Source organism: Wyeomyia smithii, chromosome 2 (genome assembly GCF_029784165.1).
Source record: "Wyeomyia smithii strain HCP4-BCI-WySm-NY-G18 chromosome 2, ASM2978416v1, whole genome shotgun sequence".
Taxonomy (NCBI): domain Eukaryota; kingdom Metazoa; phylum Arthropoda; class Insecta; order Diptera; family Culicidae; genus Wyeomyia; species Wyeomyia smithii.
This window is the reverse complement of record NC_073695.1, coordinates 227,344,485-227,368,274: the sequence shown is the minus strand read 5'-3', so window position 1 is coordinate 227,368,274 and position 23,790 is coordinate 227,344,485. Positions and strand designations below refer to the sequence as shown.

The 23,790-nt window shown below is 38.7% G+C and overlaps 2 protein-coding genes across 6 annotated transcripts; one reads left to right on the top strand and one right to left on the bottom strand.

Moving 5' to 3' along the window:
• Positions 1-290: 290 nt before the first annotated feature.
• LOC129724830 (uncharacterized) lies at positions 291-22,332 on the top strand. 3 transcript variants are annotated; one of them, XM_055680044.1, is made up of 8 exons: positions 291-1,237; positions 1,315-1,478; positions 17,259-17,483; positions 17,542-18,244; positions 18,329-18,492; positions 18,555-20,152; positions 21,300-21,417; positions 21,478-22,332. In XM_055680044.1, the coding sequence occupies exons 3-8, from the start codon at positions 17,280-17,282 to the stop codon at positions 22,066-22,068; spliced, it is 3,378 nt and encodes a 1,125-aa protein (XP_055536019.1). In that variant the 5' UTR covers positions 291-1,237; positions 1,315-1,478; positions 17,259-17,279; the 3' UTR covers positions 22,069-22,332. The 3 variants fall into 3 exon arrangements, with proteins under 3 accessions (XP_055536019.1, XP_055536017.1, XP_055536018.1); XM_055680042.1 differs by lacking the exon at positions 1,315-1,478 and having other exon boundaries at positions 296-406; XM_055680043.1 differs by lacking the exons at positions 291-1,237; positions 1,315-1,478 and adding an exon at positions 12,653-12,717.
• LOC129724831 (uncharacterized) lies at positions 14,394-16,262 on the bottom strand. Of its 3 annotated transcripts, none has more exons than XM_055680046.1 (5): positions 15,462-16,262; positions 15,154-15,303; positions 15,012-15,099; positions 14,611-14,957; positions 14,394-14,561 (listed from the first exon to the last, which is right to left on the bottom strand). In XM_055680046.1, the coding sequence occupies exons 2-5, from the start codon at positions 15,292-15,294 to the stop codon at positions 14,553-14,555; spliced, it is 585 nt and encodes a 194-aa protein (XP_055536021.1). In that variant the 5' UTR covers positions 15,295-15,303; positions 15,462-16,262; the 3' UTR covers positions 14,394-14,552. The 3 variants fall into 3 exon arrangements, with proteins under 3 accessions (XP_055536021.1, XP_055536022.1, XP_055536020.1); XM_055680047.1 differs by having other exon boundaries at positions 14,394-14,558; XM_055680045.1 differs by having other exon boundaries at positions 14,394-14,957.
• Positions 22,333-23,790: the final 1,458 nt, after the last annotated feature.

Here is a 23,790-nt window from a genome sequence, read left to right as displayed (position 1 = left end):
CGATTATTTGACTTGACCATGGCATTGTATTTTTTTCAATCCGTATACGGCTCCTGTACCCCAGCCTTTTTATTTTCTCACATCTTTTGGCTTACGACCCGTACGTGCTGAAACAGCAGAGATGCTCTTTGTTTGCCAATATAGTTCTTGGTTCATACGTCCCCACAAAACATGATGATCGTGAAATTTGACTGTAGCATGTTGCATGCGGTCGTGCTACGCAACATGCGTTGAACAAGTCAAAATTTTCTTTGCAACGTAAACCCCCTCACTTTTGTGTTGGTTGGAGGCAAACCACTGGTCGATGAACAGCAAAGTGACGGAAAAATGTTTAAAATCGTGTGAAAAGTGTTTCGATCGTGTCCTAAAATATGTTCATCGGGTGCCAGAACGAACCAGAAACGAGGTGTGATAATTTTTGACAAGAAATACTCGAATATAGTGCCTTTAAAAGATGATTGAATGTTCAAATTTTTGGGAATTTCTTGGCCTCTTCAGTGACATACGCACACAGTGCTGGTTTGCAGCCCTGAACAAATACATGCCTTCGAAGATCATGTCTGCGGTCTTGCTGGGGTCTAAGGTATATGTGAGTGTATGCGAATAGGCCACCGTTTGTTTATGTGAAATTGTTGGAATTCCTTTGGTCCCGATTCACCAATGGTTCGCCCATGCTCGCAGGCAGTCTACCGAAACCGGTGTTGTGTTGTTATGCTCAGAGCAGTGAAACATGTTGGGGCAAAGCAAGTGTTAGTGTTTGACTGACGAACAGGGCAGGGAAAGGGTGATTAAAAAGAAAATATTTCTTCCTGGAGAAGAGGTAAGAAAATCTACATTTCTCCTCATCTGGATTGTCCGAGCACTGTGTCGCCAGTAGAATATGCGTCCGATTTAACGATTTCTGGTGAATCGAATTACATCGTGCAATTTAAGTGATACGTGAGAAGTGTAGAAAATAAAAAATCGAATGAAAATTGATACTGAATAGAATGAAAAACATCAAAGATACTGTTTAATGTGTGGTAAAATTCGCAAATCTCAATCTTTTGCGGTTTCTTATTTATTCAATGTTAAAATAAGTAAACACATGTGCACAGGTAGTAAGCAAGAGATTTGTGAAAAATCCTGAATGAATTAACGGAATACATGCAACTAAGGCGTGACAACATCTTCGAAGATGAGTTCATCGACCACGGCAGTCTTGGGTCTGCACGGATTATCGCACGTTCTTGCATAGGTTAGTAGTGTTCTCAATTCTTAGCGGCTGATTTTCCACTTAATATAAGTACCGCCCGTTTGTATTGATCGATCCAGTTATCATCTGGGCGTACTGCAAATGTATGACGGCCAATTAAGATTCCATTGGTCCCGTTGACTACACACTCTCTACACGCGCTGTATGCTGATAGATGTATGCATGAGGTGTTCCACACGACAAAATTGACACGACAGATGGTCGCATCTTTTCCTCAACACAAGTAGGTATTTACAAGCTGCTACAATTCATTTTCCCACACCGTCTGTCTCTTTGTTTCGTTTTCTCCGACTCAGAGTGAGCACAAATTTGCATTCAACATTATGTCTACCGCATGCAAATATCGAATCAATTTTTTTCTACCATTGTCTCGCATGCTTCGAACTTATCCACGCGGCACGCAAACTCGGAGTAGGTGGCAAATAGCGCTGCCCTGCCACCCTTCCGTCAGTAGGGTTCGTCATCTAGTATTGTGCTCTCGTTGATGTCTCATGTTAAAATGCAGCGCATATTATGGCTTGATAGCGATATGATGGAAGAAGTTAGTCTTATATAGCTAAGGTAGAGCGCCCGTAGTTGGTTAATCTAACTATTAAGATTGCAAAATGAATTAATCGAATGGTGTGAAGATAAAAGTGTAATGATGACTTGTTCAGTGGATTCATAATTTACCAAAGATGGTGCTAGCTACAACCAACAATACAGACTATTACTGAAGACGAAAAGGAATGTTATTTACTTGTGATGAACGTGAAGAAACATTTTTTTGCGCAATTTTGCTACCGTTTTTATCGAGCTGTGACATTATCTCAACTTATATTTTATATATTCTGAGTTTCAGCTAATTCGTTGCTTCACGATCATTAAGGTTTATTTCTGGGGTCAGATTTGTTTTTTTGGATAACTGCCTATATTTGACGTTTGCGTACAGCATCATCGCGAAGTGCATCGGTGCTTGTAGTGCCTGTATGTGTAACTACTCACGAATCGTTGATTTTTCTGGTGCAGAGTCTGGATAATGTTTCTTAAGCCATTATTGAGGTTATGTTGTATATTTTAAACAAAAAGTATTGCTTTATCAACGCACCGAAATAGGATTTTTCCATTGTGTCGACCAGGCTTATAATTCAACACTTTTAGGTTAACTAAAATTCGAAGAAAATAATTCTTTCGGTAAATTTTCAATCGAACTGTTAGTAAATTTCCACGAGCTCAACAGGTCAGTAATGGTCTTAGTAAGAGGGGGAATAGAGAGTATCTATCTTTGTATTGTACAGCTTGCGCAAAATAAGGTAGATAATCGCAAAATTGAAGGTAATAACTGTTCATACACTGCTGATTTATCACAGCAAAAATTCTATTTAAATTTAGGGTATTTTTTTCAAACGGAATCTTTACTTTTTACCGTCTGATTTTGAAAGCTCATATACTACTGTTCGACGAATATTTGTCCCAAATTTTTTTTGTCTATGTTTATTTCCAACACCAAAGAATAAAACATCAGACCTGGAAGACCTGCTGGGCCTCTGTATTTTAAAATATGACCCAGATGTGTGAGGCGTTGTACCCAAATTACGTAATGCTCAAAATCTAGATTTTATATCCCCCCACCTGCGTAACGTTTAACATGATTCCTTCCATAAAATTACGTAACTGTCTCAACTATCCACACCCTCCCCTCCCTCCTTCATGCGTTACACTATTTGTGTACGACGCCTTACCTACTGTCAAACGTGTGGGCTTGAGATAGGGCTACCATCCGCTTGGGCCGCTCACTACTTTATAACGCGCAAACCAAATTTCATAATCCATAACAGTTGTTTGGCCAAAATATTGAAAAAAAAAAAAACTATCAAATTTCAGCTAATTTTATGTTAAGAAGTATTTTTTAAAATATAATGCTTGTTTTCTGTGTGGAATCATCACTGCGACCAGAATCATTTTGCTCTATTGTGATATAGATATTGCCCAAGTGTTTTCCGTACTCCGCACTTCATATTATTGGCAGTATCACCATTGAGTGATACGCTTATCATTTATATCCGTGCTTATGTATGGGGCGTTACCCTTCGTTCAAGCTCAAGGCCCAAATACACACACGGCGTAATGACGCCTTCTTCATACAAAATGAAAGGCGGGATAGCGATCACGCCTTCTATTTTGTATGGAGAAAGTGTCATTGCGCCGTGTGTGTATTTGGGCCTTTACTGCTCAACTATACCTAGCCTCTTTCCATCTTACCAACGTTACCAAATAAGAATTCCCTGAAGAGAAAAACCTCACCTCGTTCCCCATGCCAATATCGCCAGCTACTTTTTCCTGGAGAGGTTAATATTCTTCTAGTCAGTTTTATTGAAAGAAGGACTTATTTTGTCGAAAGAAAGGAGTCTTATCGAAACCTCGTTCCTCCAGCTAATATCGCGCCATAATTACAATTCCCAGATGAGAACTATTATACGTTACTATAAGTGGGGTAAAACGGCCCTTTTAGGTAATACATTCGAATCCCTCTATAACGACACTTATTATAGTGACAAATCTCGCTATAGCGACATTCTCAGAAGTCCCTTCTGTTTTATACTAAAATTCTTCGTTTTATTGCGACATTTCGCTATCACGACCCTCCTCTATAACAGCATACCAAAACTAATACTTGTCATTCTTTATTGCGACAATAGTACAGTCGAATCTCTCTATAACGACGTTGCTAAATCTATAACGACATTCTCAACGAAACTTTCTGTTCTACATATGCAAACATTCTTCGTATTATTGCGACATTTCGCTATAACGACAGTCCCTTGCGATGTCGCTGTAAAAGGATTCGACTGTATGTTCAAAAACGTCCAAATCACAAAAAGCTCAATAACTTCTCTTAGTATTAAATTTTTCTAAAAATTTGTGTTATTATTTTGTACTAATGTATGTATTTCAAAACGCATGGTCAAAATATACGGCAAAGGGGTAACATGACGAAAAAATGCATTTTTCTTTTGAAAATGGTCAATTTTCAGGGTCTCCCTACTCTTCTTAACATCGTTAGAAAAAATCTGAATAAAGCGTTTTGTAGAGCAGCTCAAGAGCTTTAATTTCACGTATGAGCCACATGCGTCAAACGGGGTAAAACGGCTCTAGAAGTTTTTTTTTCATAAACCGTCAAAATAACTAAAATCATATCATTTCCAGCTGGACTTGATAGATTATGCTGAAAATTTAGATAATCACTCTACCTTATCAGAACGACCTATCTTACCAGAAGATTCACCATTTGGGGTAAAACGTTCCTAGAAGGATTTTTTTTCCGAAATGCCGCCAAAATCACTAAAACTGCATGAGCTCGGATTAAGCGTGGTACGCATTTGAAAAGAAAAGAGGTTCACGAAATTTTGCCTTTTTTACCAAACGGAATTTTGACAGCTGAGAATGCTTCACAGTAACGATACTGGACTTCAGTGAGCGCATGATTTTTGCTTTTTTTATCGTAGACACTTTAACACACTTATTTATCAAACGCGATTCGAAGTGAGACGACCAACTAACTGGCGAATGTTGCGTCAGATTTCAAACGTTAATAACAGCATTACCACATGATGGATAACAATAACCACTATGTTGTTGGATAGATGAAATGTAGAACAATTTTGTAATACGCTAGTTATCACTCTAATTTCAATGCTAAACGGTAAAATTGATAAAAAGTTTCAAGGACAAATTTACGCGAATAATGAACCAATTTTTTTTTGTTGGGTTTTAGCTACCGCGACCAAAAAAATTAGATCTATTGTAGCATTCCCCAGCTTTTTTATTACCTGATCAGAGTGAAAAATTACTATGAGAAGTAACTCTCAGCCCCTGATTTAGGTATGATCCCAATTAGGTATTATGTGCCGTATAAACTGCACTACCTTATTAGGACAAGACAGCCAAATTTCAAAGGGCTGTAACAATCCCTTTTTGAAGAACATTGCTCTTTTGTTGTAAAGTGCTGGACAAAAACATAATAAATGTGCTGAAGACTCGATTTCTTCATTACAAAAACGACAGACATCGTTGTCAGCCTTTCCAATTATTTTCAGATGATATTTGGCTGAACAATGCCCTGTAATTAGACCTATATAGGTGCATAGGTCTTTTTTAAATAGAGCAAGAATTTTGTGTGTGTTTGATGCATGTGGCATCACAAACTGTTTTGATTGCCGGGAAGTGATAGTATTTTTCCAGTTTGAATCTATCATCATTTTTTCCCAGTTTCTGAATTCCATTTTTATGGAGCATGGAGAGATACTACAAAACGGTTCCGGTCCGATAAGCTGTTTAGAAGATCCTAGTCTGGCTTTTTCATTACCTTCTATTCCACAATGTCCCGGAACCCAGTAAAGATTTAATGTATTTTGATAAGACAACTGTTGAAGCAGCTGAATGCTACACCAGTTTTGACGTACATGTACATGATTTTAACGCATTTAGAGCAGCTTGGCTGTCAGAGAAGATACAAATATTTGCATGCTTGTATTTTCTTTTTAAGCAGACAGTGCTACATTTTATAATCGCCTGAGTTCCAGCCTGAAATACAATTGGCTATCCACCCATAGAGACTGATAGATTGATTCCGGGACCTGTTACTCCAGCTCCCACTAGACTGTTGAGTTTTGATCCGTCAATATAAAATACTACAGATCCTGGACGAGTTTGTGGCCCTCCCGAACTCCAAAGAGAACGGTTTGGTTCTTCCACGCTGAACTTACGGTCGAAAATGAATTTCGTTTCCATCCAGTCATCGATGACTGTTACTAATGGATTGATACGAATTCGATTTATAATACTCAGGTGTCCTTCAGTGGTCCCTGTAGCTGATGACTTTGTTCGCTGTAATCTTAGAGCTGTTTTCCCAGCTTCTAATTGCCCAAATTGATGTAGTGGAAGAAGATTCAAAATTGCGTTCAGGGCGTTCGAGGGTGCACTACGCATCGCACCTGTAGTGGAAATTAAAACCAATTGTTGCAGTTTGTTCAATTTATCGATTGCACACTTTTCATTCGTTTTTGGCCACCATACTACTGATGCATAAGTTACTCTATGTCGTATTATAGCTTTATTACCAAAAATTCTCTTACTTATCCATAGTGTATTTATTGCTTTACCTATGACTTGATTTAAGTGGCTGTTCCAGCTGAGCTTACGATCAATCGTAACTCCCAAGTATTTGACTTCAGAAGAAAGTTTCATTGTAGTACTTTCCATTTGAAGCCCATCAAGTTTAAACTTATTTCTTTTCGTAAAGGGTATAATGCTTGTTTTTTGGGATTTATGCTCAATCCTTCTAATTTGCACCATGCAATGGTAGAATTGAGGGCTTGTTGCATCCTGTTTTTAACAACATCATCAAACTTTCCACGAATAATTATAACAATGTCGTCGGCGAATCCAATCACTTCGAAACCTTTTGATTCTAGTTCCGATAATAAGTTATCTACAATTTATGACCAGAGAAGCGGAGATAGGACACCTCCTTGGGGGCATCCTTTAACAGCTCTTATTGATATACATGAGTTACCAAGCTTAGCTGAAATTTCGCGTTTCGAAAGCATTTCACTAATCCATGTAACGATACATATATCAAAACCACGTTTCAACATTGTCTCTTTCATAGAATTGTGAGATGCATTATCAAAAGCGCCTTCTATGTCTAGAAAGAATGCTAGCAGAATTTCTTTTGCATCAAAAAATGTTTCTATTTTCGTTACAAGTGTGTGTAATGCTGTAACGGTAGATTTTCCTGATTGATAGGCAAACTGATTTTTGTTCAACGGATTATTTATCAAGTACTTTGATTTTATGAAATGATCTATAAGCTTTTCCATGTTTTTAAAATTATGGAGAATAGGCTTATTGGTCTAAATGATTTGGGTGAAGTCTTATCCTTTTTGTTTGCCTTAGGAATAAATACAACTCGGACTTTTCGCCACGTCCAAGGAACATGGCTAAGCATAAAACTAGCTTTAAACATTTTTGTAAGAGTGGAAGTAAGTAACCCATTACTTCTTTGAATAAAGGCAGGATATATTCCATCCATGCCAGGAGATTTAAAAAGCTCAAATGAGTTTATGGCCCATTTTACCTTTCTGACGGTGAATATTTCTTCTGCTATGTTTTCCCATCAATTGTAGATGTTAATAAGCTAGCGTTAGACATATTACATGCGAGCATTCCTAGCATATCTGTATTCTCTGTATCAATATCGAAATAAAAATTGACAGAGTCTCCCCGTATCAATAGGTCAATTTATGTTTGCTTCCATGAGCTTAGACTAATATGATGTCTCGAAGGTAAAAGTTTTCTGAAAAGTTTGAAACAATCCCCATTCTTGAATGATTTCTAACCCTGCTTTCAGTACCTAATAAAAACTGATGTCTTGAAAGAAAACATGCCGGTAAAAGCAACAATGCCAGTGGAGTAAAGAACCGCAGGTCTCTCGTCGTCTGTGATTGCAACGGTACTCTTCTATTCGTACATTTCAGCGGTACACTTCTATTCGTACTGCAGCGGTACTACTCGTATTGCAGTGGTACACTTCTGTTCGTACATTTCTATTCGTGTGCAATCGATGAAAAATTGACTTTGACGCATTACGAGAAATTCTTGGTGCTTCTTCAACAAGCACGATATGCTTGTTTAAACTTTAAATTTAAACGTCTGAAAATAAAAATACGTACAGTCGCTGAGCAAACACATTGATTCTGTCTGCAGACTCTGTGTATTTTTTAACAAAAAATCCCCTAATTAGAGTGTTTAGTCCCACGTCACCATTTCATACAACCCTAGGGCTGTATACCTTGTAGTATTTTTGCCAGTTTAATACTTACAAAATAAAAAATCTGTCACACACGGCATTTTTCGCTCCAGAGTTTCCCCGAGAGAAAAAATCACAGGAGGGTTGTGTGCAAAGCCACAACCGCAAGGATGAAGTAGAATACTTTTACAAGAAAACCCGGCTGCTTGCGTGTCAGTCTTTTTTAATTTGTTGTTCAATTCAATATCGGATAAGAAACCGATCACATCTTGGCGTTATAACTGACACTGCGAATGAAGTATTCCTTGTGATAAAATAAACAGTGAAAAGCTGATTCAGCACTCAAAACTAGACGACTCATGTGTTATCAAAATGAGTCAACTTTTCATTGAATGTATTTACTAGTGCCCGCTATCGCACAGAGACTGCATTTCACTAAAGTGCTATCGATGCTAAATCCGCTGCAACTGCTACGCTATCCGTAGCCATGGCCCATGCTAATGGTTTGGCCGTTATACGCTGCTATTGGTATCCGCTGTCCCTACATCAGCTGGCCCAGCTGCTATCGATGCTGAGATCCGCTGCAACTAGTGCACTATCCATTGCCATGCCACAGCCGTGGCCGCTATCCGCCTGGTATCCACTGCACTGCTGCTGCTGCTGCTGCTAAGGGAAGACTGCTGTTGTCGCTGTCTAGAACTATTATGAGCGGCTTCGACTGAAACAGACTCTTATATAGGGATGAAAAACCTATCGATGGTAGTAGGAAATCATCGATAACTATCGATAGCCATTTCAGTCGATATTTTCCATCCTTCCTTACTTTTATACAGACAAATAGCAAATTTAAAATGACAAGGTCTATGATTCTGTCGACTGTGCTTGGGAAGCAATCATATCAACGACTAATCAGATCAGTCAAATTTCGCGTTTCAACAAGGATTGACCATTCTCAATAATATAGTTGCTTGTCATGATTTGGACTTGATAATTTTAGAATTTTGATTATGCGAAAAATTATTTTTTATGCTGATAATGAAAGCTTTTCGGATATTGTGCTCATGACTGAAGGAAAAGATAATTCAGTACGTTCTGAGACACGGAGATGAAACCAAATATATATATCTGTACCAAATTTCTTGAAAGTGTAAATTGATTTAAGAGAAAATATTACCTCTTAAATTAGGTTTTTATTTCATCCTGAAAAGGACAATTTGTTGTTCAATTCAATGTCTGATAAAATGCCGATCACATCTTTGCGTTATCACTGGCAGTGCAAGTAAAGTATTCCTTGGGGAAAATAAACACTGAAAAGCTTTCCAGAACGTTCTTTTCATTGGATGCATTTGCTAGTGTGCCTGCTATCGCTCAGAGACAGCATTCCACTAAAATGCCACACTGCATCAGCTGGCCCTGCTTATATTGATGCTGAGACCTGCGCTATCCCCGTTGCCACAGTAGTGGACGCTTCCGTTGCCATTGGTATCCGCTGCCCTGCATCACCTGGTCCTGCTATCGATGCTGAGACGCGCTCCGCTATCCGTTGCCAAACCACAGCCGTTGTCCGCTGCTCTGTCACTGCTGCTGCTAAGGGAGGACTGCTGTTGTTGCAGTCTAGAATTATAATGAGCGGCTTCGGGTAAAACAGGCTCTTATATAGGCCAAAGAGCACATTTCAAATGGCAAGGTCTATGATTCTGTCGACCGTGCTTGGGAAGCAATCATATAACGACCAATCAGAGGCCGAAGTTTTCGTTTTGACAAGGCTTGACTATTTTCAATAGTACAATAGTTTGAAAAATAAAATTACAATTATCTGCATTTGGGAAGAATCTTAGAAGATTTTCCAATCTATTGCCGCAAGACGGAAATCCATCGAATACTAACCGATTTATTAGCATTTGAAATTGGACATATTTTTCACTTTTTTCGGGTTTTAGATTTTCATTTCACATTCCTATGTAGCCGAACTTCCTGAGAGAAGTATTCTACTTCAAAAAGTTTGCAGCTTTGGTAACACTGGTCGATAAAAGCAAAAATAAAACAGTTTTACAGAACATATTATAGCTTCTTAGCTATTCCTGTGAATTTTGATGCCTCTAGTGAATGCAGATGGACACCCTAAGCTATTTCTCAATTTTCTCCACAGTTGAACACTTAAACCATAAGTCGAACGCGCATATTAGTTGAGCAACTATTGTCCTTTCACAAAAAAATTAGAATGCCGGGTATTTTCAAGAAAAAGAAGAAGCAACACCCGCAACTGACAGACATCTCAAACACTGGTAAAAAAGTGCTGAAAGGAATAGCTCTTGATACACGTTCAACTGGGTATAGTGAAATGTTCGTAATTGAAATACGAAAATATCCGAAGAAGCTTTATTCTCTACACCTCATTAGTTAATTATGGTCTTTTTATTTGTTTTTTAAGTTTTCGTTTGTCTTGATCGAGCAAAGAATATCATATTCATCATCAAAGGCATGTAGGATTTATTGCCATCAGCGATGGGCACCATTTTCGGTCAGCGAACATGATACGACAACATAGTACGGGTTTGTTAAAGTTCGCATGCTTTGGGCGATTTGATGTATTTATCACAACAATGCCATGATATATAAAATAAAAGTCGTGGGACAACTATGTCTATAAAGCTCAATTTTGAAGATGCAGGAAACAGACATAGAAACGATGCGCTGTACACTTTCGCGGTACTGGAAAACATTTATGTTATCTCAGGAAAGAAATATTCAATAAAAAAGACTTTCTGAAGCATAGAAATTCTCGAGCTGGAACCAACAGAAGTTATGGGGAAACTAGGCCTTCGAATTTCGTTTAGCGGTAGGGCTCAGAAGCTTCGGTTTTTCTAAAAATGCCCTCAAGGGTAAAAATAAATTAAAGCTGAGAGATTTTCCCAGCTGAAAAATATATGAAAATTTTATTTTACTACAAAAGATCACCACAGCGACCATCGTGGTCCAAATCTTACAAAAAAAAACACTAGATTTTAACGTTTATTGCATCTCTAAGAAATTTGGCATCACACATTTTTTTGCTATCGAACATTTTTTCATTGGTAAAAAAGTATAATTTTACCCGCACGACTTCCCGAAGTCCGATTGTGCTGAAATTTAGAATAGTGACTTCTTTCGAGAAGACGAAACTTTTAAGCCGTACCTCTAAATCTCTGAACGAAATTCAGAGGTCTTCTTCCCATATATGGTCGGCGTGCGACCAGACCGAACCATGCGCCAAAAACATTATTTCGAGTAATCGGCAATTAAAGTTCTATCACCCCGTATGTTTCCTGCAAGCAGCTGCAGAGAAATTTTGTTAATATAAACTTATAAACTGTTCAAATGATTTCGTTTTTTCATGAAAGATAGATTATCAATTCTACCATCCACTAGTGTTAAAAACTCAATTTAGAAAAAAATTGCGCTTGGTTCGGTTTGGTCGCACGCCGACCATATCTCATTGGCATATTTTTTTGTTGAGGTTTTAAACGGCGGTCATTCACCAGTCAATGAAAACTATGTTATATTGCATACTGCTCAAGCAACATCAAATAATGCAGCGGTTCTCAACCTTTTTTTATTCGAGTACCTCTTGGCGATATTTTTCAAATCAATTGTACCCCCTGATTTGGAATATTCTGGCAGAGTGGGAGAGAGTAGTGGTAGATCATGTTGTGGTAGTCTAATTCAGATTTCAAATTGAATTATGGTTTGTTCGATTACTATGCTCATGTTTCAAAAGCAAGTTTGAACAACAAATGAAGTATTATAAGAAAAATTGCTTTATCCGCCATTACTGATTTTTCCTTCGCGTACCCCCTGAAAGCTTTCACGTACTTCAGGTTGAGAACCGCTGAAATAATGGGTTATAACTAGTTTATTCGTAGAACATTCTGTTTGCAAACCATATCAATGCGGCTCTGCTGCATAGTCGAGGGCAAGAAATCAAGGCGGCTTTAAGTCAATGCTATTCAATTTCAATTGAAGTAAGTTAAGAGTGCATTCGCTTTGACAAACAAGTTCTTGAGTCGTATTTTTATCGGTGCTGTCTGAGATTGTCATTTTCCGTTGTCAGTTGTGGTTGTCAGTTAGAGCGCAAAATTCTAATTTATCTCTGAAATCACAATAATGATTGATGCAAAAAATAGATAGAGATACTCTAATACAGTAGTTTTCAACGTTTTCTTGAGCTTTTTCAAAAAGAGTTTTGTGGGGGTAAAATGGACCCGTGTGGGTAAAATGTACATAGAGAGTTGGTAATATGAACACCTTGGACGTGAACGTTAATAGGGCACGGCGCTGTCAGTTGTTTGACAGTTGAAAAGCAGAAAGTCGTAAACATTGAAGGGTGCATTTGGAAGTATTTTTCTTTAATAGTAACTAAAGTTGTTGTGAGTAAATGTGTTGATTTGAAAGAGTGATGCATATGAATACAGATTTCAGTGGTAGTAAAATAATATCATTTGGTCTTGTGCTTTTTTTTAGTGTAATTAGTTAACCATTTTTTCATGCTGGAAAATAATCATCACTTTCGAATGAAAGTTTTATTTAACTAGAGTTGAAATGTGCAACTGTGCGATAAGCGAGTGACTTAAACAAAAGAGAAAGATATCGTCATAATCAAACAGCTGCTTTTTAACTGATTCGGCCGAATATGGTGAGTCGCGAGTGCATTTTGTTTGTTCAATGTGTTTATATGCCTGTTTCGACGTATTTCTAGGATCTAAATGTGCACTGCTTACGGGTAGATATTGATTTGATGGACCTCTTCGATTTTGCCCAAAGTAGCAAACGGAATTGGGTTGAAAGGAGCGAGCTTTTCAAAAATAATCATGTACTAATTGTGGGAATCACTAGGATAGAAGGTGACAATATCCACATTTATTGCAGCTGCCTGCGAGGCTCAAACCCTCGGGCACCGCCAAGAGAAATAAGATTTGTGACGTCTCACTTTAAAATTCGTTGAGAAAATCGGTGATAAATTTTTACTGAAAAGGAAACACGATGACTACGGACAGGTCCAGCTTTCAATGTTTCTACTAGATTTAGAATCAACTGATTTTGTGATATACAGTTCTTTGGAAGACAACTATTTTGTTATAGACGTACAATATGATGCGGCATTCACTGAAGAATTGCTCAACGCACTTGGTGCGATATACTTTAATCGATTTCTCCCAATTATCGCTTCTGAATGAAAATTAACCATGTTCTTATGTTGTTTAATTGAATAAGAAATTCGAAAACGTTAAAATAAATTTTAAAACTCATATTGTTTTATTTATTTAACAGAAACAAATCTATCATCTGACAAAATGGGTGCTGAAAAATTGACTACTCCTCAGAGGCGTCTCGTCCACCTGTTCAACCTGTTCATAGGACAGGTAGACAATCTCAGAAAAAAGTGATTTTTTCACATTTGTAGAGTGGATGAAAAATCATCGGAGTAATTTATTTGTAATTTCAATGTTATCCCGAACATCCTTATTTTATTTTCTACATAGTGGAAATGTATGCACCGTGAAGAATGTAACCTGATGGGCTACATTTCAGACTACGCCATACAACTCACACGCAATAATGACTACCGTTTGTTCAGACCTTTCACCTGAACTAACCGTCGTTCAACACTTCTCTGCACCTTCAAGTGCGGCAGGGTAGACGCAGTCATTTATGCTCACCACTACTAATGCGACGCCTCGCGTAAAAATGACATTTTTGGTTCAAGCTTTCTGCTGAACAAAACCGATGTCAGCGAGAGAAAACATTCATTACACACCACCTCTCTTTAGTGTGTGGTAATCTGTTTCGTTATGCCTTTCTGTTTCTTCTCTCGACGTCATTAAAATTTGAGAGAGACCACGTGGCCGCGAGAGTTCGCAGATCCATATTTAGAGCTTTCGTAGTGCAAATGAAAAACGAGCAAATTCATTCATTATTTCTGTCAATGTGGTGGAATTCTTCCGTCGATGTATAGTTTCATTCAAACCTCTACACCCATTTTGTTCATTCGAAAACTTGACCGTTTGTCTTCTTACGCGCTGCTTTCTTTTTAGCTTAAAATTTCAACATCGTCAAAAGAAACGCTTTAGCATTGAACAAAGATAGGTTTTTTACTCATGCGAAAATCATCATGCGAATTATCGTTGGAAAAAAAACCTGAATGATACTGACATTGCATATCACAACGCCATCCGTCGAGCGAACTTTTCTAGTTCTTCGACGGATCCAGAGTTATTTACGACTAAAACCGATCATTGAGAATCATGATGTGATAAATGTGGATAAAGATTTCCTCTATGAAATTATGCAGATATCATTATTATACGAGAAAATTATCGGAAACTCGCGGTTATAATAGACCGTAGAATTTCTTTGCCATATAGATAAATGTAGAGATAAAAATTTTCGAAACTGTTATCACGATACTGTTGTTTTAGTGTTGCAAATGTTGATTGAACAGCTAGCCCACTTGGTCACGCGTCGCCTCTGCTACTCCTGCTAAAATAACCATCATATCATCTAGTAAATGTAAAATTGCTAAATCAACCTTTTCAGTCAAAATTTTAAAATTTTTCATCCGTTGGATTCCTTGTTCTACGTGAACACGTGCGCCAGTAATTGACACATTGTCACGAGCTTCTCTAATATTGAACTGTTCATTTATTAAAGTCGGAGGACGCACTAGTTCTAAATTACGTTGTTCGAGCTCCTTTTTGATAGCAAAGCCTTTATCAACCATCACAGCATCATGCTTGTCGAACAAAGATATCATGTCACTAGCGTTGAAAATGAATTTGTCCGATGCTCTCCCAACATATCCTTGGCTTACATAGTTGAGGCATCCACCAGGGGTAACCGATACAAGATATTTAGCAGTTTCGCGAACCAATGACTCTCTGAAATTTTTATTGAAAGTTTATCGCATTCACAAACTATTTCCCAACTTACTTATAATAAAAAAATCTGTTGTTCGAAAATGATTACTGCACACTTGTTCATGCCTCAAAGGTACATATTTTAACTTTAACAGATTAACCTGAAATAAAATAAACACATAACTTCCTATTGCAAAAATAGTGATTTAAAATACCCATTCACGCCACCGTTTATTGTCCTTTAACCGGTCCGGCAGTTTATAAAAAGACGTACCAAGATCCCGTTTTTTTCTGCATGACGGTACCACACAGCGCAGGTACGATTCAGTTTGTTTTTCTAGTCTAACAGTATACATCTGGATTACCTAATAAAGCAATAAATACCATCGATCATATTAGTACATACAAGTATCATTCACGGACTATCGATAGAAACTAAAACTGGGTGTGGTTCTTAGTATTTTTCGGAGAAAACCCTCCGTGAAAATGAACACTTTTCTGCTTCACAAAAACAAGTACTTACCTTATTCGGAATAACAAGCGTCGGCGACCCCAACTTTTTAACATACCACCAAAAAATGAACTATCGAGACCTACAAATCACTTTCAGATGAAAAAAAAAACCCTGAGAACTCAACAAAAACTGCAGAAAAATACAGTTTGATAATCGCTTTTTCTGCCGATCGATTGTTTACGTTTTTCTGCTTTTCCATTAAACTATTCCAGATGGCAGTACTGTACATGGGAAGCTCCCTATTATCGCTTTACTGGTAGCAAAATGTTGTTTGATTACACGTGATACAGTTATGCATTCACCAACAGTTTATTTTCACTGGTTGTCGTAAAATTAATAACAATATATGACCTTATCCGAAGAAACTGAAAAATGGTGGAAGCTTGTTTTCTAGACATTCCGCATTCAATGGCACGCTTAGCTGCTGCCGTCTGTCAGAGGGGATTCACTGCTGTCAAATTTCATATATGTGTGTGTTATCGCAGATCAACTCTGGTCCATGACGTTTGTTGGTCCATGACGTTTGTTGGTCCATGATGTTTGTAACTATGAACAATAATGGGGGAAAATGTGAATAGCTGAACAACATTGATGAAAGTTTTCCGCGGTTTCTCGAGTTTCGATGAAAAACATTCCAATTCTATAATATTTCACATCGATCAATTTCATGACCAAAAGGAACAAAAACCAAAACAAACACCATGTTGCCGAATATGTTGGTTACACGATTTTTGACAGATAGATCCCCCCTGCCGTCTGTTCATCGGTCCAGGTTTAATTTTGCGTTTTTGATGCAAACATAAAGCATCTGTAATTTTAAATCGGAATTTGTACAAATTTTCTACCATCGCTATGAACTGCCCATTTTACCTGAACAGTACGTGTTATTGAAAATACTTAAAATATTGAAAAAAATCATTCAAACAATTATTGACCTGATTTCTGGTGGTTAGTAGTCCGAGTACAGATATATACACAAAAGTCCTTACGAAAAATTGTTTACACTAAAAAAGGTTATTTCTTGTAAGCAAAAAATAACATCACTACCACGTGTTTATTATTTTCGTTGTTTGACTGTTCTTTTTAATGTCGCATAGCTTGTCTTAAATAGCTTCTAGTGCCTACTTCTAAGATAAGGTGCCAATGGAGTTTGTACTATTTTTCAACATAATAGTCGAGATTTAAGCAGGCGTCCATTTTACCACCCCTGTTCATTTTACCCACAATTCCCCTAAAGAGGTTTTTTTTCTATCACAACAAATTTCAACGCTTACCTATGCGAATTCGCGATTGTGAAAGTATACGTGATGACAAAAGCAACAAAAAATTGGGAAGAAAAAAAAACAAAAGCAACAATTTTTTCCCTGTTTTTTCTCTCATGCAAAAACCTAACAAATATCTGCACCTTCGTAGTCCTGAACAAATCAACACGTTGGCCAGATGGGAAACGTACTTCAGAACCTTAAAGCGGGCCACAAGAAATGGAACAGAGGCTGGAAAAAGTTAACTCATGTGAACTACAACATTTGATTTCATTTTTTTGAAATACTCAAGCAAAGTGAAATGGATTTTTCACGAGCATAGAAAAAACAAGTCCGCTATCCGCTATTCTACATTACACTCGAAAGTATTTAAATTTGAGTACCGAAAGCTTGAAAATATTGTTTCAGCTGTTATTCAGTCGATATGTTATGCTTAATAAGCTGTTATACAACAAACATATGATTTAGGAATATAATGTTACTGAAAATAAATCGATAAACTGGCATTACCTCGAATTATTTCTAATTTGATTTTTTTTTACAGAAACTCACGTTACATTTGTTTATGCGTAAGAGCAAGAGCTTACGCCCCAAAATGGCCGAGTTTCTTCCACTTTGCGATGTGCTGTTCAACGTGATCTCGCTGGCCGGCTACTTTTGCGATGTCGTGTTCGATGTCGTGCTTGGTTACGCCCTGTACGAGCGACAAAAGTTCGCCTATTTTTCGGCTGTCATCGTAATCGTCAGTTTTTCTCTGATGATTTCACAGGTAACTCTACGTGGTATGGTTCTTTCGTTCAAATACTAACTATTATACATTGTTCTAGATTGTTTCGGTTCGGTGGTATTTAAACAAGCGCAAACTGAGAAGTGCCACTACTGCACAGGTCGGTCCTCCCGGGTCTGATGATTGTCACGAAAACACGGAAAATAGTCTCGAAAAAAAGAAGAGAAAGAAGAAAATACCAGACGAAGTGTTGACAAAAACCGCCAGATACAGTCGATACGCCGTGCTTGCCTTGCACGCTTCGCAGATGGGCGTGCTCTGGCGGTACGCTAAACTATTTGTACCAGTTGATCTACGCCACGTGAAACATGAAGTGCGTGATTTATGCATGCTGCGTTTGGTGCATGCGTTCTGCGAAGCTGCACCCATGCTGCTGTTGCAGTTGTATGTTCTAGTGAATTTGCAGAATGAAAATCAACTTAATGCACTGAAGTTGAAAGCACTGACAAGTGGTCATCACTTCTCCTCCACTGCGTTGGTGCAGCAGTCCAGTATTGCCGAGCAGCAACAGAAAACGTTCCGCGATCTGAATATGGTATCAGCGACGCTGTCGCTCTTCAGTGTTTGCTGGGCTCTGGCCAGTTTCAGCAAGAATGTACGATTGCAGAATGTTCATCGGTTGGTGTTGACATGGCTGGGGGTGATTTTTCAGTTCCTCTGGCGGCTAGGGACAGTGATATCGCGTGTAATTTCACTGACCGTTTACGCTTCGGTATACAGCCATTGGGTGTTTCTTGTTATCAGTAAGTACTTTGTACTCATTTGAAAAGATATTAAAAAAATGGACATCTTATTTACGGAAAAATATATGAATCTATTATTTTTAGTTTTGCATTGGTTCTCGATGTTTCTTTGGCTGATATCACCGAAAAATGTGTTTCATGGAGAGCGCATATCCAGGATCAAGAAAGCCATGCTAGGTGGACTGATTGCATTCGTATACATTTTCGCCTACATCAATTTGCAGGAAGTTCGACATAGACAGAAAATGGTAAATTAATTCATTAATAATTATAACCCTTCCCATTGAACTTATTGTTGATTCTTTCTCAGCTCACATTCTACGTGGTCATGTTTATGGAAAACTGCTTGTTAGTGTGTCTGTGGATGGTTGGAGTATGGCACAACCGGCCGGAGGGATGGTACCTCATTCCGATTTCCGTGCTCTGTAGCTTCGCCACCGGGTTATTTTTTATGATTGTCTACTACCGATACTTTCACGTACGTCGGTTAGGTTATGAAGCAGGTGGCCGGGCACCATGTGGTGAAGGGGTTAACAAATGTGGCCATGATATTTGTCACTGTCGGGAGAATTCGGAACAGGTGGAAACGGGCAAATCCATGGGAGGCTGTGGAAGTCAAAAATATCCACACGCCATACCAGGAGTGTTTAACTGTCGTTTCTCCAATCCGGTGAATGCTGCCACCAAAAGGAAGAAAAAGAAACCAACCACGTTTGTACCCCCTCCGAATCTAGCCTTGCAAACCAATGGTACAGAGCAAGAAGCTACAATCGGCCCAATGGCAATTCCTTTCTGGCGAAGACCTCTACCGAGATCACACACGGGAGGATCGAGTGAAAACGATGGAAGTAGCGTAAGTTCCCGAGTAAATATTCAACAGAAGCTGCAGGAGAAGAAACAAAAGCAGTTGGCTGAATTGAAGATTATTGAAGAAGAGATCAAGCAGGGCAAACTGGGTGGACCGGGCACTGGAACGCTCAGTTCAGGAGATGACACAAAGGCCACCCTACCGCGTCAACCGATTCCACGAGCGAAAAAACACATAGATATTGATCCCATGGATTGGCGTCCCTCGAGTCCTGATATGGCAGAAATCGCTGTTGAAAAGTCCTTCAATGACTTAAACCTGCTGCTGGCGGCGAATTTAGATGATGTAAACAATTTGAACAAGTTCAGTACTAATTATGATCCCATTTACAACAGTTTTGGCTTGAATGGCATTAATATCTCGGCTTTGGTTACCATGAAAAATGCTGAGGCCCAACAGGCAGCCGCAAACAATAGAAACATGTCCCCCATTTCATCGCAAATATCAGCAACGGAGAGTAACTCGCTGACACGACAAGTTCACCCGCGGGCAAAAATTATGCCCAACAATGTACCAAGAAATCCGTTTGCGGAGAATTATCGAGGAAATTTCGTGAACTTGTATGCGGATGCTGCTGCTAACAATAATAGACCACCTTCAATAAGTCCACGGACGACTGATGTTGCAGCAGCCAACCGGGCGGTTCTATACGATAACCATAGTCGTTTGTACATGGAAGCTAATCACCCCAGGCAAATATCTGGAACATACAGCAGCATGGAAAATGCTGGTACTGATAATCTACCTTTTCCTTACAACGTTGTTCCACCACCTCGGAGCAAATTGGACAGTCGGGCAACACCAACGATGCCCAACAATGCTAGTGCTACCAATACCGGCAGTAGCAGTGGCCACAACAATAGCAACAGTATTGGCAAAAACGTCACCAGTGCCATTGCCCCAACCGCAATCAACAATCTGAATAACACCAAACGCCAAATGCAGCGGGCTAAGACGCCAGAGATTCTGCTGGCACCTCATTATCTCGAGAATTCACGTATCTATTACGATTGGGTGGCACGGGAGGCGGCGAATTTGAGGTAAGTTTTCTCAATGACGAATGGAGAACTGGCATATATTGATAATTTATAATCTTAAGTGCAGTGGTGGGCACCATTCCGCTAATTCGCTAATTCGCTAATTAGCGACGTTAAAATTCAGTTAGCGATTTAGCGATTTCGCTAATTTTTGAGCTGGTTAGCGAAACTGTTAGCGTCGCTAAAATGTTGGCCTTCGAAACGCTAATCGCTAATTCGCTAAATTTTGTAGAGAAGCGACAATAGAAATATTTAGAAAAACTGTGAATTTCTGATGGCGTACGTAAATTGATTCGATAGATGAACATACTTCACTGCGAAGGTTACTTTTGTCAGTTTTTTACCCTAGAATGGAGTTACAGTTATCGTACAAGCCACAGGAGCATTTTGAAGAACAAGCACAAGGTCTAGATTAAATTTTCGGCACACCAAGAACTTTGGTAAATTGCAATGCGCTTGAAATTATGACAACTTTGGTTCTACTTTTTCGATTCAGATAATAATTGAATTTTTATGAAAACATTCCTAAGAGTATCTATTTTCAATGCAGGCTAAATAACTTTTGTTATTCTCGTTTTTACAAAATCAAATATGAATACCGTTTCGTGATTGTAAATAGGGGAACTGTTCCATTATTCATCTCAATAGCTAGCTGCACCTATATTCATCTTATTTCTCTCATTTGTCCAATTTATCGTCAAATTTCTACAAATGTTTGAAAGTAAATCTATTTGCTTCTCGATTTTGTCAAGTGGTTGAAAGTTGTACGTTGAAAATATGGTAAAATTTGACGATAAATAGATCCAAAAAGCGCGATGAGATGAATATAGGTACTGAGATGAATATAGGAGCGGTTACCCTACTTAGCTTTAAAAAGTTTTATTTTCGTTTGTTCAACCAAAAAAGATCAAAGTGGTCCAAATCTTACAAAACACGAGCAATAAATATAGCGATATGACTATTTACATATTAAAAAGTTAGCGATTAGCGAAAGTTCCGCTAATGTGGGTTTAGCGATTATCGAGCTAAATTTTCCGGTTAGCGGCTTAGCAATTAGCGTCGCTAAATTTTCGATTAGCGGTGTCCATCACTGCTTAAGTGTTTCGCAATAACAACTACGTGCAATGATTGATTTAGATTCTTTTCACAGAATACAAGAAACCGAACGAAACCAATCCGTTGTAAGCAGTGGAGATGAAAATCTAGACAATAGCCCTGTAGACGATGGTCATAATCAGAATCGTATTCCCTCGGACATCGATAGTCAGGTAATAGGGGAAAACTCTTAGTTACAATAAAACTACTATTAAAACACCTCTCACTCACAGGTATCCTTGCCACGATCATACACGCTGCCACGTGAATTCAAATACTATCGCCGGAACAAGGGCCGTAAAGTAATCAAAAACGAGCACTTCATCGCAAGTACCAACAGCAGTGACGGCGATGTGGACAGTGGCGACGACAACGAGTCCGAGCATCATTCGAACAACTCCAACACCAACTCACAGCAGCGGCTGAAAACAGCAACGCCCAATTCGAACCACAGCACTGCCCACCAGCAGAGACTGAATAATCTCAACAAAACCTCAACCGCCATGCACTATGGCCATAATATTTCTCTCGGTGCCACTATCCTGGCGAATGGCGGAAACGCAACTATTATTTCTGCGGCCAACTCGCGACAAACACTGAACGCAACACCCCAGAATATGCATATGGTCAACGGATACGGCAATAATTTGCTAGCGGGTAACCCCAAACATGTCCACAGTTTGGATCTAATCAACGGAGTCGATAGTGCAGTGGCCGGCGCCGGGCCGTCCAATGGAGCAACGGTGTCTTACAACAGCAGACCTATGCGCTTACGAATGTATGGTGCCAAGGGCGGGATGATCCGCCATGAAACCAAGTTATGATTTTAACGAAACTAGGCTTATTGTAGTATATTTATGACGCTAGCTATAAGTAGGTCTTTTGTTTTAACTAGAAGCATTTTTCTTGAAATATTCTGTAACATGTGATATAATTTTAACTCGTTTTACATATTGAGGATTTGTTATCTGCCTTGAGCGCAAGATGATACAAAAACCAGAGACTGGTACTAATAAAATTATCATTCAGATTTTAGGTTTTAACCCCGCTGTACTTATGTTATCCACATACACTTTTAGTAAATTGATCTAAATAAACAGTTTATAATTACATTGATTACGTTACTTCAATACTTGCGGGCAAACTGCAGTCGAAAGTAGTACCGTAGTACAATGACATACTTAAGATTTACGAAATATTCCCAAAAATATTCAGATCACCAGGTACGCGCCAACTCATAAGTTGTCGAAGGGTTTTTGTGCTCTATATCGTTTGCGCTGCTGTGCTGCTACGACTGAATCCAGTGGTGATTCATTACCTACTGAATAAGCATATTTTTTTATCCACAGCACCAACGATAATTCCACCAAACATTTTACTTGAGTGTCTAAAGCAGGTATTAGACGAAGCGAATATTTGCTATTTTTGGTACGATTTTTATTTGCACAAAATAAAATCTGTGTTGAAAAATAGCAAATTTTTGCTTCGTCTAATACCTGCTTAACAATTGCCGTATACTTGAAATCGTTTCGTCACCTTTTTGATATTTGTGTTAGGGAAAGTACTTCATGCAAGTAACACTATAGCTACCCGCATAAACAAACACTATAAGCGGATTATAATCCAGATGGTTTTACGATAACCCACATGGTCGTGACTATACCCCGAACTAGTTGTTAGGCACGTTTTATGGTTATTGATTATGCGGGTACCGTCTTTGCACCACGAAAAATGTAAAATATTGTACAACTGCACCCTAAACGGTTTTACCGCGCGACGACTGTCATTTGACAGGAAAATTTAAGGTGGTAGTGTGTAGAAGCCATCACGTGGTCACCACGTGGTCGGCTACGAATTTTCAGTGCCACTAGACTCGGGAATAGTTAATGCGTTATCGTTATCAAACATGATGATATGTTTTCACAAGTGACGTATTAACTATTACTGAGTGGTAAGCATTTGAAAATTCGAAGTCGACCACGTGGTGGTTCGAAGTCGGCCATTTGTGGGTTCAACACACTACTTTTGTGGCAATAGATAGTGTTACGTCTATTAGTATGTGCTATTAGCATTTCACACTCGTTTTTATTCCTGAAACTATTAAAATTTCGCTGTATTTTGCTGAGCTGTAGGACAAGCAATTCATCCAGCGAAATAAATTTCGCTGTCTATTCAACAAAGCAAAATTTCATTCTACCGACAGCACTAAACCGCTAAACTGTAATTTTAGCAAACTACTGAATACACTAAAGCCGCTTTTTATGCGGGCGATACGTGCCGCGTAAAGAAACCACTTAAAAAACCTCGTAAATTCCGGAATCTGCGTAAAAAACCGCGTAAACTCCGGAATCCGCGTAAATTCCGGAATCCAGGTAAAAAAACCGCATATACTCTGCAATCCGAGTGGAGAGAAAGCGAAATTCGCGCAAAAAAAATACCGCGTGAATTCCGGAATCCGCGTAAAAAGCGACCTTAATGTATTCAGCAATGAAATTTTGCTGTACATTCAGCAAAGCACAGTATATAAAGTGGTTAACAAGTAGTGT